The 14696-nt window shown below is 52.2% G+C and overlaps 1 protein-coding gene across 4 annotated transcripts in view; it reads left to right on the top strand.

The window, feature by feature from the left end:
* Pald1 (phosphatase domain containing paladin 1) overlaps positions 1 to 14696 on the top strand; it is a 62425-nt gene that overhangs the window by 38324 nt on the left and 9405 nt on the right. For 3 of the 4 annotated variants that reach the window (XM_038342438.1, XM_038342440.1, XM_038342437.1), the window contains exons 11-18: positions 2142 to 2237; positions 2583 to 2711; positions 3100 to 3216; positions 3300 to 3455; positions 3773 to 3955; positions 4954 to 5094; positions 5277 to 5348; positions 8593 to 8733. In XM_038342438.1, coding sequence (XP_038198366.1) covers positions 2142 to 2237; positions 2583 to 2711; positions 3100 to 3216; positions 3300 to 3455; positions 3773 to 3955; positions 4954 to 5094; positions 5277 to 5348; positions 8593 to 8733 — 1035 coding nt within the window. The remainder of the gene's footprint in view (positions 1 to 2141; positions 2238 to 2582; positions 2712 to 3099; positions 3217 to 3299; positions 3456 to 3772; positions 3956 to 4953; positions 5095 to 5276; positions 5349 to 8592; positions 8734 to 14696) is intronic. The other variant, XM_038342439.1, reaches the window with a different exon arrangement.

Genomic DNA, 14696 nt, shown 5'->3' with positions numbered 1-14696 from the left:
CAGCGCCTGTGGCTCTGTTCTTCTGGCCAGCACATTATGGTGGGACACTTTTCACATCACAGCCAGGGAACAAAAAGATAGGAAGAGGCAGCCAGCATCCCGCAGACCCCTTTTAGAGCACATCTCTAGTGACCTAAAGAGCTATTGCCAGTCCCTGCCCCTTCAGGAACCTGTCACCTTCCCACAGTGTCACCCCAGGACCCAGCCTTTACTTCAGGAGCCTCCGGGGTACTTTGGGGATTCATACAGGGGCTCTTCCTACATAGGAAATGACTGGAGCTTCCCTGGGAAGAGCGCACTGTGTCCATCCGGCAGCTTCAGGAGCAGGGCTGGGCTGGCTTGCAGCCCCGTCCCTGGTTCCGGGGAGAAAAGGGGACCGACAGTGTTTGTGTTCAGTGTATGGAAAGAATCTAAGCCCTTACAATTTTTTCCTTCTTTAACACTTAAAAAAAAAAAAAAAGTCCTTGAGAGCTGTGTTTCCGTGATGGGAAAACTGAGGAATTAGAAACAGGAGAAGTGGTGGCACCTCACACTGGTCGCTGCCTGAGCATGCTCTTTAACTGTGTTTGCGATTCTCTACGCAGTTACCCCCTAGTTTTAATGTGAATCCTTGCATTTTATCATTGGGAAGATTTTTAATGGCTCTCACGTAAACTGGTGGCCAGGTCAACCTGTGTTGGCTTGTTGAGTAGAAGTGGGGTCTCCCGATCCATCTGCCTGGTCATGGTCCTGGTGCCACTTACAGAGGTGGGGACTTGGGCATCTGCTCTGTGCCTTCAGCCTTCATTGCCCTCTTTGTGAAGTGGGGCAAGTGATGAAAATTAGCTGGTAGGACAACTGGGGTCATGCGAGGGAAAATGCATGGGCTAAATGTCACCTGCCACTGTCACCAGACAGGCCCCAGTTGTTGACACACGAGAAGCTTCAGGACCCTGTCCTGTAATTGCTTTTGTCTGGAGCAGCTTTATCTCTCTTTAACAGTATCTGGATTCCCCTCTTGCCTCTGCGGGGGCGGAGGGGAGGGAGAGGAGGTCATCAGAGCCCAGCAATATCCCCTAGTCTAGACCAGGGGTCAAGGGTCATCAGAACTTGGCTCAGAGCCCAGGGCTCATGCTCCATCTCTGTCTCCCTGGCATCGTCTTATGGTTGACTCATATGTCACTGGCAGAGCTATCACGCTGCCATGGCAACCTAGAGGGGTGAGACTGAGCCCCCACCCCCACGCTGCCCATCTAGCCTACTCGCTCTAGCTTTCTATAGAAAAAGCTGGTTAGACCCTGGAGGTGCAGATTCCCAGAGATAGGGGTAGGGTCCAGCCTTACCGTAGGCGCTGACTCTTTTTTCAGGCCAATTTGATTCAGATCTCACTTGCTTTCTAGGTTACTGACCTGGCTGGTGACGTTTGAGGGTCAGGAGGTGGAACTCATGGGCTCTTTCGGATACCCCAATGCCTGGGGGAGGTAGAACCCGAGTCAGGGGAGAGGGAGTCCTGTCACTTGTCAGCTGGGTGACTAGGAGGAAGTTGCTCTGTTGCTTGGAATTTCTGTTTCCTGCCTGTGAATTAGGGGTAGCAGTAGGCCCCAGGAATGTCACATCTCTGTGTGTGTGTGTGTATGTTCTTTTTTAGTTTTCGGGACAGGGTTTCTCTCTGTAGCCCTAGCTGTCCTGGAACTCACTCTATAGACCAGGCTGGCCTTGACCTCACAGATATCTGCCTGCTTCCGCCTCCCAAGTGCTGGGACTAAAGGTGTGCGCCACCCCCACCCCCCGGCTTGTGTTCCTGGTTCTTAATGGAGGGCCTCCCTCAAGAAAGGAAAAAAAGGTTTGCGCCATCTTTTCGACACAGGAGAAATGGAACATGGCATGGGGAGTTCTGTTCTCTACTCCTCATCCTTGTCCCCTCTCCCAGGGCTGGGAACCAGCCTGGGGAGGCAGCAACTGCACCAGAGCCATCCTTTCCCAGTGTGGTCACCACAGAGTTCAGTACTAGATAGACCACAGCTAATGCGATAGACACGTGGAAGGACATCCAGCCTGGCAGAACTGTCATGGAGCTAGAGAGTGCCTCCTGAAATCTTCTACTCTTCTATACCCAGCTCCATGTTTAATGCCTCATTTCTCCCTCCCCCGTCTATCCTTAGGAAAGTGGTAGCCAGCATGCTGCCCAGCAGAGGGCGCTGCGGAGCTTGGAGCTGTACTTCTACCTGATCCTATTTAACTACTATCTGCATGAGCAGGTGGGGCTGAGAGAGCGCCAGTCCTCCCACCCCAGCAACAGGGACCCCATGGGATGGGGAATAGAGTGGTGTTGTGTGTGTTGGTCCCTGAGGAAGGTTGGGAGGGGCAAGAAGGGGTCCAGGTGAATGTTGTTTCTGCCCCCATCCCCATGTCCCCTTTCCCTTCCAAGCCCAGGCCTAGACTATCTTGGTCAGGGGAGCAACCATCCTCTTCCTCCCTCACCTACTTATTCTCCCCCTGGATCACAATACTTTTTGGGGCTCCCTTTTCCATGGTTAGGCGGGGAGAGTTCAAGATGACCCCACATCCCTCAACGCCCCATCTCTCTTGGCCTCGGGCTGCAGTACCCCCTGGCCTTTGCCCTCAGTTTCGGTCGATGGCTGTGTATCCACCCTGAGCTGTACCGTCTGCCCGTGCTGCTGAGTTCAGTGGGGCCCATGGCCCCTGAGGACCTGATCGCCAAGGGCTCCCTGGTAAGTGGCTGTGTATCTGTGGAGTGGGCTGGACCAAGGAGTTCTAGGTTCCCAGAGGGCTGGGGAAGTATGGCCAGGGAGCTGGTAGGCTCCTCCTGTGAGCAGAATGTGCCATGTTCAGGCGCCATGTTCTGGCTAGTGTTCTAGCTCCTTCTTCTTCGTCTCAAAGCCCAGGGTTTTGACACAGAGTCACACTGAACTGTAAGATGTCTGAGCTAGATTTCTCTGGGGGTACCCGTCATCACGTCCCTGCCAGGGCACTAAGAAGGCTGCAGGTGTCCAGCCATGCATGCCGTGCACCCAGTAGAATGCTGTTCCCACCCCACACTTGCCCACTGAGGCTGGATCTGGTTGGTCACTGTTGGTTGGTTTGCTGTCCTCCCTACAGGAAGCTGATGATCTTGTTTCCCCGGATGAGCTCAGCACTGTCAGAGAGATGGATGTGGCCAACTTCCGGCGTGTACCTCGCATGCCTATCTATGGCACCGCCCAACCCAGTGCCAAGGTGCCCGCCGCTCCCAGGCCCAGGTCCAAACATGGGGATGGGGGAAAGGCTAGCGCTGGCCCTGACAGCCCTTCGTCCCCCAGGCCCTAGGTGGCATCCTGGCCTACCTGTCTGATGCCAAGAGGAAACTACGGCAGGTGGTCTGGATCAACCTGAGGGAGGAGGTTGTACTGGAGTGTGATGGGCACATACACAGCCTCTGGCCACCTGGACCGACCCTGGCCCCTGAGCAGCTGGAGGTAGGGTTTCTGGCTTTTTGCACGATCTGCATAGGTGGCACTTGGGAGGAGAGAAGGGGGATGAGGGAGAGACCAGAGGGCCCTGCACTCCTCTTGTGTAGATGAAGGAGCTGGGGCCCAGGAGCAGATGATTCGGGCATCTGCTGGTCCAGGCCTCCTATTCCCGTGTTTCCATGTACCCATTCTCCTGTGGCTTTTCTGCCTCTGGGGTGGTTCTGCCCTGAGGTTGGCAAGCCAGCACTAGTCATGGCTTCAGCAGGTTCCTGCCTCTCTGGCCCGTCTCAGTGGCCTCTACCCCATGTCCTACTCCTGTCCAGGCCCTTGAGACCCAGCTGAAGGCCCACCTGAGTGCTCCTGCTCCCAACACGAAGAACCCTACCACCCCCAGGTTCCAGAAGTGCCTGACCACTCAGGAGGTCTTCAGCCAGCACCAGGGGACCTGCCTTGGCCTTACCTACCACCGCATTCCTATGCCAGACTTCTGCGCCCCCCGGGAGGAGGTGAGGGGCCAGACCTCTGGGGACCAGATGTCTCTTCTTCTTCCTTGGCCTGGGAAAAGCAGCTCAACTCCATAATGGGGCCAGGGGATTGTCTAATGGGGTCCACATGTGGCCTCAGAAGCATGTTCCCATCTTTGTGTATGCGAACGTGTGCGTGCATGCACGCTCATGTACCCATTTCGTGTGTATCCTACCTGCATATGCTTTGTGTGGTGGGACCAGTGTGTACATCATATGTTGCAGGCATGTGTACCATGTGTTACAGGGGAGGGAGTCTGCTCATGTGCCTGTTGGAGGGATATATGATGAACGGTGCCCTGGTGGTGTGGGGTGTAGTTTCCCACGGAGTTCATGGCATCTGTCTTGTGTTTGTGGGCTGTGTGGAGATGGTGCATCCATGGGTGAGGAGGGGCACTCATGGAGGAAACCCTGTGGAATCCGGCTGTGTGACTGAGGTGGTGTTCATGTGACAGATGTATGTTTGCAGCCGTCTGTGTGGTTTGTCTTTCAGGTGCTGGTACGTCTGTAGGCTGTGTGTGTCTGGCACATGCAACCTGTGGATGTCGCTGTGATGGTGTCACGGCTGTTGCTTTTGCCCAGCTCTCTGTGGGCTCACAGCCGGTGGAGTGCTGCCCCCTGGTGGCTGCTCTCTAAGTGTTCGAATGGTTCTCAGGCAGAGAGACTGGGTACCAGGCTAGAAAACACCTGTGTGTGACCCGTCGGGTGGAGGATTGGCAGAGTCCCAGAAGTGTGTTGTATCTGCTCATATGCCCAGTCCTGGGTGCCTGGGATGGGCACATACACAAGAACACAGCTTTTTACATACATGTGGTCTTGTGTGTAACCTAGTGAGCTGTGTGTGCACATGGACAAGGTTATGTGTATGATGGGGCACATGGGAGCAGAAAACCAGGGTTAACACACGGATGGAGGTCACCAATGTAAGTCTGGTCAGTCGATGACACCCCTGGACTCAGGCTGTGATCTTGTCACTTCAGGACTTTGACCGACTGCTTGAGGCCCTGCGGGCTGCTCTCGCCAAGGACCCAGGCACAGGCTTTGTCTTCAGCTGCCTTAGTGGCCAGAGCCGGACCACGACTGCCATGGTGGTGGCCGTGCTGACCTGCTGGCACATTGGGGTAGGTGTGGCCTTCCAAGTGAGGTCAGACATAATCCCAGGCAAGGGTGGGGACTGGCTGTAGCTAGTGTGGAGGGGCAGAGGTCATGCCTGATGTAGTCCTGGGATCCTTCCAGCAGGGATTCTGGGGGTGGGGAAAGGGTAGAAGGTGGGGGTGCTCCATCCAGCTCTGTCATCCCTCAGGGCTGCCCTGAGGTGGGCGAGGAGGAACTAGTGAGCGTGCCTGATGCCAAGTTCACCAAGGGCGAATTTCAGGTGGGTATGCCCCCTGGGAATCTGGGGGTGCTATGCAGACTGGAGTTTTCTGCTGACAGCGTCATGGGGGTGGGGCTGGCTTTCTGCTTCCCAGATGGACAGACTGTGGCTCAGAACAGTCTGTTTCTTGAGCTTCTTCAAATGGCCATAATGGATGGGTGCTGGACCCTTCCCTACCTGGCCAGGGCGCTCGGTTCCTCATGGTGTTGTTGGTAACTACCTAATAGTTTCTTGAGACTAAGCTGTGGTTGTGGCCCCATGCAGGGCCGCAGCCTATTCTGTCCATCTCCCTGCTTCAGCTCAGAGCCCCTGGCCGGGCAGCCATTAACATTTCAGATCCAGTCATCGTGTGTGTATCATGCACCTGCCACACGCCATGTGTCGTATCAGACCGTGCACCTGCCACACGCCATGTGTCGTATCAGACCGTGCACCTGCCACACGCCATGTGTCGTATCAGACCGTGCACCTGCCACACGCCATGTGTTGTATCAGACCGTGCACCTGCCACACGCCATGTGTTGTATCAGACCGTGATACCATTTTGCACACTTGACCTATAGCTGACCAGTGGCTGGCATTAAATTAGTTCCTGTCTACCTGGTAACTGTGCCACATGCTTGCTACTTGTCCTGCTGGCAGTCCTACTGCCCTGAGCTCTGCTTGAGAGGTCAAGACTGCTAATCACAAGTGCCTCCAGGCCTTTGGACGTGCTCCTCTTTAGACAACTTCTTTCTTTTATGGTAAATGCTTAGATTCTTTCTCTAACAGAAATCAAGTTCCAGACCTGTCTAGTCTACATAGAAACTTTCAGGTGAGCTAGGGCTACACAGTGAAACCTTGTTTCAAATAAATAAGTGTAGCTCAGTGGTGAAGAGTTTGCCTGGCATGTTCGAGGCCCTGGACTGGATCCTTACCACTGCAGTAAATAAGATAGAGTGCATGTTGAGCATATCTGAAGTCCTGGGCTTAAGCCCAGCATTGCATCCTGAGTGGGAGTGGTGACTCATGCCTGTAATCCAACATTTGAGTGATACAGGCAGGAGGATCAGGAGTTCAAGGTCATTCTCTGCTCCCTAGCGAGTTTGAGGACTGCTTGGAACATGTAAGATCCTGTCTCAAAAAGCCAGCAGGGGGCTGGGGCAGTTAGATGGTTTAGTGGGTAAAAATGCTTGTCCAACAGTTAAAAAATAAAGATACAAGATAAAGCTTCATAAGGAACTTTACCTGTGCTTTTGATTAACTCTGAGCATTTCAAACCATTAGTGCTTCCTGTGGTTTACTGGCATTGTCTTCCCAACTCCTATCATCTCCCTGGCTCTCCCATTGTCTCCCCAGCTGTTTCATCATCTCTCATTTGTCTCTCTGGCTCTTCCGTTATCTCCCTGGCTCCCCCATTGTCTATCTAGCTCTCCCATCATCTACCTGGCTTTTCCATATTTCCCCCAGCGCTCCCACTATTTCCCCAACTCTCCCACCATCTCCCCACCTTTCCCACATCTCCCCGACTCTCCCACCATCTCCCCAGCTTTCCCACCATCTCCCCGACTCTCCCATCGTCTCTCCTTCTCTCCCACTGTCTCCCCACCTTTCCCACCATCTCCCCGACTCTCCCACCATCTCCCCAGCTTTCCCACCATCTCCCTGACTCTCCCATCGTCTCTCCTCTCCCACTGTCTCCCCAGCTCTCCCACCATCTTCCCCGACTCTCCCACCGGCTCTCGGCTCTCCCATCATCTCCCCAGCTCTCCTGTCATCTCTCGGACCCTCCTTGTCAGCATCATGTGTGTCTTATGCTGTAGGAGCCTGGCTTTCCCAGGCCTGCTGTTAATGTGCTGTGAAAGATTGAGGATTCGTGTCTGTTTCATTAAACTGTGACTGTGACAGGCAGAGGTGATATGACAGTTTGGAGGTTTAGTATTTGATACCCACTTTTTTAAAAGTGTTTTTTTTTTTTGTTTTGTTTTTTTGTGTGTGTTTGTTTTGGACAGGGTCTTGCTATGTAGCTCAGCTGTTCTGGAATTCACTCTGTAGACCAGGTTGTTCTTGAATACACAGAGATCTGTCTGCCTCTGCCTCCTGAGTGCTGGGACTTAAGTTATGCACTACTATGCTTGGCAAAGGGTTTTATTTTTAATTATGTGTACCTGTTGTGAGGGTTTGTCTACATTAGTGCAGGTGCTCTTAGAGGCCAGAAGAGGGCGCTGGGTTCCCTGGAACTGGAGTTACAGGCTGTTGTAAGGCATCTGAGGCACTAATCTCAGGTCCTCTATAGGAGCAGTATAAGCTCTTCACGGCTGAGCCCTTTCTTTACCCCGGTATCCTCTTTTAAAAATCCCTCATGAACTGGCTACTACTACTACTAATTATTATTATTATTATTATTAATATTTGAGACACAGTCTCCCTGGCCTGGGGCTCTCTAGTTCAGCTAGACTAGCTGATTGATGAGCCCCAGGGATTTACTTGTCTCTGCTCCCTTTCCTCTGTTATCGCTAAAGATACAGGCATGTGCCGCTCTGCCTGCCTTTTTATGCTTGGTATAGAACTCTGGTCTTCAGTCTTGAGCAGCAAGTTCTTTACCAGCTGAACTGTCTCTTCAGACCCTTGATCCCTTGATGTTCTCTTAAGGATAGAAAGTCAATGAAATGAACAAAAAAAGATGAATACATTCGGCTTCTTAGATTTTTTTTTTTTTTTAGCTTCTTAGACTTTTTGATATATACGTTAAGAATGGTGGGTGCAAGGGCGCTTTGTACAAGCATGAGGACCTGAGTTCCAACAGTCAGGTTGGAACTACATAACATAAAAACCAGGCATGGCTATGTGCGCATGTGACCTCAGCACAGCACGGGGCAGAGAGAAGAGCGTCCGAGGGCCTTGCTGGCAGCCAGCCTAGGCCCAGGTTCAGTGAGAGACCCTGTCTCAAAGTAATGAGGTGGAGAGAGCAGGGCACTCAACATCCTCCAGTGGCCTCCATATGTGCACAGGTCCATGCATCTGTACACACATGCAATCATATATCACATATGTTCACACGCATCACACATACTCAGCACATATATATGCATTGAAATGTACATGTGTAGACCCTCAGAACAACTCACAGAATCTTGCATATGAATGAAAAAAACACAGATGTGTGACCTGAGCGATACCACATCCCCTTACTGCCCCAAGCCTGAGGGTGCAGGGCTGAGTATCCCCCTGGCTTTCCGTCCACTCACCCCTCCTCTGGCCCCAGGTGGTGATGGAGGTGGTCCAACTGCTGCCCGATGGCCACCATGTGAAGAAGGAGGTGGATGCTGCCCTGGACACCGTCAGTGAGACCATGACGCCGATGCACTACCACCTTCGGGAGATCATTATCTGCACCTACAGACAGGTGAGCCCCATCCCGCGAGGCTCCTGGCTCTGCAGCATGGGCTGTGGCTCACGCGGTGGGGGTGAGGATGAGGTCGGTGATGCAGGTCCAGTGGTCCTCTACCCCCGCCCTTTATGGTCACTTTCCCACCTCTTAGAAGGGAGTGTGAACCTGGAAACACAAATGTCAGCAGCCCCAAGCTGCTCCCACCTGACCTGGGATAACATACACGTTAGAAGCCTGCTGTGAGGGGCCAAGTAAAGAGGAACACTTGAGACCCCTGTGGGGTGGGACACGATTCTAGTGTGTGATCCAAGGGTCCCAGAAGACAAGCAGAATCAGGCAGGCAGGTGGCAATATGACTGACAGATGGCAGGGACAATGTTCCGTACTGCATGGTGTGGCTGCTATACCCCCAGGACAGGTTTGTTTACACTGCCTGGGGTATGGGTCTGGTCCCCACTTAGTTTTTTTTTTCTAAATCTACTCAGTTAAATATTATTTTATTTTACATATTTTACTTGTGTGCCCACAGCATGAGTGTGGGGGTCGGGGAGACCTTGTAGGAGCAGGTTCTCTCCTTCCACGTTGTGGGGCCCTGGAGAAAGGATTGAGGTGGTCAGCCTTGGTGGCAGTCGCTTTTATCCTCTGAGCCTTATTGCCAGTCCTCCCAAATTATTCTTTAATAACTCAATAAGTAGTAAAGATAGGGTCTTTTAGAGTGGTCTTCAGATTTAATGTGTGAATCTGGGGCTTTCAATATTTGGAAAGAATATGCCCTCGAGTCTGCCTTGGTCCCCCTTCTCTGCCTGTCATAGGACTTGAGGGCTGGGCAGGTGATGGACTCGGTAGTGTGGGAACTGGGTTGGTCACGTGGCCAGGGATCCTGCTTCTCAGCCTGGAAGCTGGGTAGGTGCAGTGCCGCATGGTACCAAGAGGTGGCAGCATATACCATGCCTGGGTGATTTCAGGGCAGCTTCTGCCTGGGTCTGTCTGGCCACTTGTTCAGCCTCAAGCTGGGGACTCATGACCAGAATGATCCAGAACAGCCTTGATTTGGGGCCATGGGGGTTAGACCCTGACTGGGTCAGAGGGTCAGCCCCTGTGTGGAGGAAGGTTAGGCGTGTGGGGTAAGCCTGGGGAAAAGTTCAGACTAAGAGGTTGCTTGCCACTCATGGGGAAGAGACCGTGGATCAGGAGCCCCATCTCAGGGTCCCTGCTGGAGCCAGAAGCTAGAAGCAGTTATTCACAAGTCTGGCCACCAGGTGGCCCCAGGGAGCTAAGTTAGGGTAAATCCTCTCCATCACCTCCTGTTTCATGGGAATCACATGCAAATTGTTGTCTTTACCTGCTCAGACATCTTGCTCAGACCCTGTTTTTTATTGACTCTTAGTGTGTGTATGATGGGAGAGGGGTGTGTCATGGTGAGCTTGTGAGGCTTAGAGGTTCTCTCCTTCCATCTTTATGTGGGATCTGGGCATTGAAGTTGGGTCATCAGGGCTTATATAACAAGTGTTTTCCCTGGCCAAGCCACCCTTCTGGATCTTTCCACCTCATTTTGAGGTGGGGTCTTTTGCTTGCTGAATGGCCCTGCGCTTTGAAGGATTCTCCTGTCCCTGTCCTCCATCCTGCCGTAGGAATGCTGGGATTATAGGCAAGAGCTACTATGTGTGGCTTTCTTTGGGTTCTGGGCTTTCAAACTCAGGACTTCACGCTTGTTCGCAGGTACCTTCCCATCTGATCTATCTTCCCGGCCCCTAGGTAAAGTTCTGTAAGTGTTTTGTGACCACCTCAGGTGTGACTGTAGCCTGAGGGCCTGGCTGCCAATACAATGCAGAAATATGTGGCCTGTATAATATTGCCCCACCGAGGTGAGTGGGGAGCTTTTAGCCTCTGGTGGTTGAGCTCCCTTCTAGAGTCCGGCTTGGTTTGCTTGTGACCAGTGTATGAGTCTTTGCCTGAGTGAGTCCAGGGCACAGCCAAGGCCGACAGCTACCAAAGGGGTCTCCTGCTCCGTACCTCAGGCTCCCTTGCAGACTGCTGGGGCTGTCCCCACAGTCTCTGGATGTTCCATTGCTCTGAGACGATAGTACTTACGGCTTGGAACTGGAACGACACGGGGCCTGGGCCATGCCAGGGCCTTGCTCTGTTGTAACCAAGCTTACAGAGATGTGGTTCACATACTATCCGGTGCATGGGTTGAATAGACTGGTCCGTGGTTGCCATTGCAACAGGGAGTTAGAACATGGTCAGGGCCACAGAAGGAAAGCTCACAGCCTTGGCAGTCGGTCCCCAGCCAACGACAGCTCAGTATTTCCTGTTGAGTCTTTCTGAGTTTACTTGTCTATTTTTACAGAGACATCAGTGTGTTAAACACGTCTCATAATAATGGAATGATGCATTATGAGCAGTGACACGTATAACACATCTCATTATAATGGAATGATGTATTATACTTTTTGTGTATAGATATTTTTCCTTGTGTATAGATCTCTCTCTCTCTCTCTCTCTCTCTCTTTCTCTCTCCCCTCTCTCTCTCTCTTTCTCTCAGACAGGGTTTCATTATGAAGCTCTGGCTGGCTTGGAACTCACTATGTAGACCAGCTTAGCCTTGAACTTACCTACCTCTGCCTCTTGAGTGCTGGGATTAAAAGCATGAGCACCTGGCTTTTTCTTTCATTTTGAGACAGAGTTTTCCTTATTCTGGGCTGGCTTCGAGTTCCATATGTGTCTGAGAATGACCTTGAAGTTCTGACCCTCCTACCTCTACTTCCCTAGTATTGGGGTGTACGCCGTTGCTTCTGCTTTATGCAGTACTGGAGATGGAACTTAGGGCTTGGTGCTTGCTGTACAGATGCTCTCCTAGAAAAGCCACATGTGCAAGCCCTGACATGTGCTCTCCTTTGTCTTGACAGTATGACTGTGTGTGTTTATGACTTTGTGTGTGTGTGTGTGGGGGGATCAACCCCAGACTGGTTTTGACTCTGTTCACACACCACAATCATCCACAGAGACCTCTGTGACCTTATAAAGTGTAAGGAGAGCCAGGGGATCTGATATCCCCTTCTGTCCTCTATGGTACCCACACACATGGCATAGCTCCTCCCCCGGGACAAGTAAAAATAGATCTTTAAAGAAATGAAACAGAAAGTTTAAACCTCAACTGTCATCTGAACTGTTGGCGTTTCGTAACAAAAGGGCTCTCTAGTGACCAGGAAGTAGAAAGTCTGTCTGCTCTGATTTCTCGCGGCCCTGAGGTTTGAGGATGGCAGCCTTTGGAGACTTTAATGTTCCCTCCGTTAGCAAGAAGGGCAATCCTTCATCCAGGTCCTCTGCACGACTCGTTCCTGAAAGTCCTGGGCTTGTGTTCTGCCTGAGATCACGGTGGGCTGAGCTGCCTCCTGAGACATTCCAGATGCTTCGCGCAGAAGACTAGATCTACACACGCTCGAGGGGGCTTCGGCCAGTTCTACACATGCGCGAGGGAGGAGGGTTTCTGCATTGTCTCTGTGTGTGAAAAGTCCCACTGTCTCTGCACTGTGAAGATACCTATGATCAGAGTGGACAGAGAGGTCGCTCTGCTCAGTGGACACGCATAGAGCCAGTTCCGTGAAAGAGGTGAAGGAGCCGGAAGCGATCATCTGGGCAACAAGCAAAAGACAGGGATGTAGATGCTGGAAGTAGCTGTGCTCCGCCTCTCACCGCTCATGTCCCCAGCTGCCAGGCTGGAGCTGTGCTCCTCTCAGGGGGCAGTGTTTGGAAATCCTCAGGGGCTACACACACAGGGCTGGGCCGGATCCTAGGAAGCGCTCAGCAGAGGGGAGGATCCTGAGGATGCGTCTTCGGACCAGCATCCCGAAATGTTCCTCCCAGCTTCTGAACGCCCTCAGATTACAGTGTGTGTTCACAGACGAAGCTGTGGTGCGTGTCATGGGCCACACAGGTCCTATGTGAGTTAGCGGCAGAGCAGGAATGGGAAGCAAAGGTCTCTACTCCAGTCTCATGCTCCTCCCTAATCTACACTGCTGCATTTGAGCCCAGGGTGTCTCGATGGCTGTGGGGGAGGCTTGCTGAGGCTCTCGAATCGGGGGCAGTTTCTTCCCCAACTCACCCCATTTCTGTCTTTAGAAACTGGCAGTCAGGTCTTTCCTTCAGTATTTGGGGGTTCAGTTAAGCCCCTGCCCTCTGGTTTCAAACTGGAGGTCCTCAGCTGGCCTCTGCTGGATCCAGTGGGCCATGTGGGGTGGGGGTGGGGGAAGCTGCTCAGCTGTGGATGGAAATGGGCCCAGGCTCCATCTGGGATGTGCCCCCTCCGTCAGCCTCACTGCCTGGGAATGTCCCGGTCAGCATTCTCTCCATTTCAAATTCTCCCTGGACATTTTCTCTCCGTTCTCAAGTCCTCCCAGCAGAACCCAGCCTTGAGAGTATGACGCTCCCAACAGCATGTGGTAACTTGGCTTCTGCCCCTCACCCTCCAGAACCCGTCTTTCCCAGCCCCCTGCCTACTTCAGCAGTTGACTTACGCGGTAATCAGAAGCCATTAGGAACACATGGCTGGTATTTGGCATCGGTGCTGCTTTTGGCAATAAAATGACTCCACCGCCCGGGAGAAGTGGGGAAATGGGAGTTCCCTGCTCTCTCATGGAGCATGAAGAAACATTCTACATGTGAACCTCCATGTGTGATATGAGCTTGAACAGCTAGGAAGTCTGTGCAGTGTCTTGTTAGAGGTGGCATGATAGATTACAGCATGTCCAAAATGGCCTGGAGGTGCAGAGGGGCTCCCCTTGTTTACTGAGCTTCAGTGATCTCTCTCTCTCTCTCTCTCTCTCTCTCTCTCTCTCTCTCTCCCTCTCCCTCTCCCTCTCCCTCTCCCTCTAAAAATTTATTTATTTTTATTTTATGTGCATTGGTGTCTTGCCTGCGTGTATGTCTATGTGAGGGTGCCAGATCCCCTGGAACTAAAGTTACAGACAGTGGTGAGCTGCCACGTGGGTGCTGGGAATTGAACCTGGATCTTCTGGAAGAGCAGCTAGTGCTCTTGACCATTGAGCCATGGTTCCAGCCCCCTCATTCTGGTCTTTGTCCACTCGTGCTTGCCTTTCTTCACAGGTGGGCTTATGTAGGCTTTGAGTAATCACCGGGGTTGTGTTCCCGCATCTGAGGCTAGGCTCACCTGATGTGTGCTCACTTACCTGTCCTTTGCGGACTCTGAGTCAGACCAAAGAGGAAGTCTGCCAGGCTGTGTGCAAGATGAAAAGAGGCACACACTTGCCTGTCTCTGCCCTTGGGCAGTTTATGGTGATGGCCGAGGGCCCTTCATACCATTGTGGCTATATGCCAGGTGGTATATGCCAGGTGGGAGCTCCCGAGGCCTTCTGGGAAAGTCTTGCCTTTCTCTGCCTCCACCTGCTTCAGTAGCCTGGCCTTGGAGGCACAGCTCACAGCAATGCCTCTGTTTTCCAGAGCAACTGTGAGGCTGTGTCTGTGTGTGTGTGTGTGTTAGCCCGAGTGTGATTCCCTGGACCTCCATCGAGGAAGGAGATGACAGACTCCCTTCAGTTGTCTTCTGACTCTGTACACACATCCGCACAGGCACACAAGTAACTGCCTTACATGGGAAAAGAAAAGAAATAAGGTCTCTTGAGATGAGCCCCTTGATGAGGTTGGGGTGGAGATGAGGCAGCTGGGATCAGTATGAAAAGTCCAGGCCCTACTGAGGTATTCCAACGTGGCTACCGCCCACAGGTGGACCCAACTGTGAATATGTTGTTTCCTTTTGGACTTGGAGAGGGAAAATATTTCTGACAGAAACCAAGGTCAGGCTCTAGAGGAAGCCCTGCTAGAAGCATTAATGCCAGCAAGCATTTGCCTTGGCTGGTTTTAGTCGTCGTTGTCTTCTTCTTCTTCTTCTTCTTCTTCTTCTTCTTCTTCTTCTTCTTCTTCTTCTTCTTCTTCTTCTTCTTCTTCTTCTTCTTCTCCTC

This window comes from Arvicola amphibius, chromosome 9 (genome assembly GCF_903992535.2).
Source record: "Arvicola amphibius chromosome 9, mArvAmp1.2, whole genome shotgun sequence".
Lineage (NCBI taxonomy): Eukaryota > Metazoa > Chordata > Mammalia > Rodentia > Cricetidae > Arvicola > Arvicola amphibius.
The sequence above is the reverse complement of the archived record's forward strand: the minus strand, read 5'-3'. Positions and strand labels throughout refer to the sequence as shown.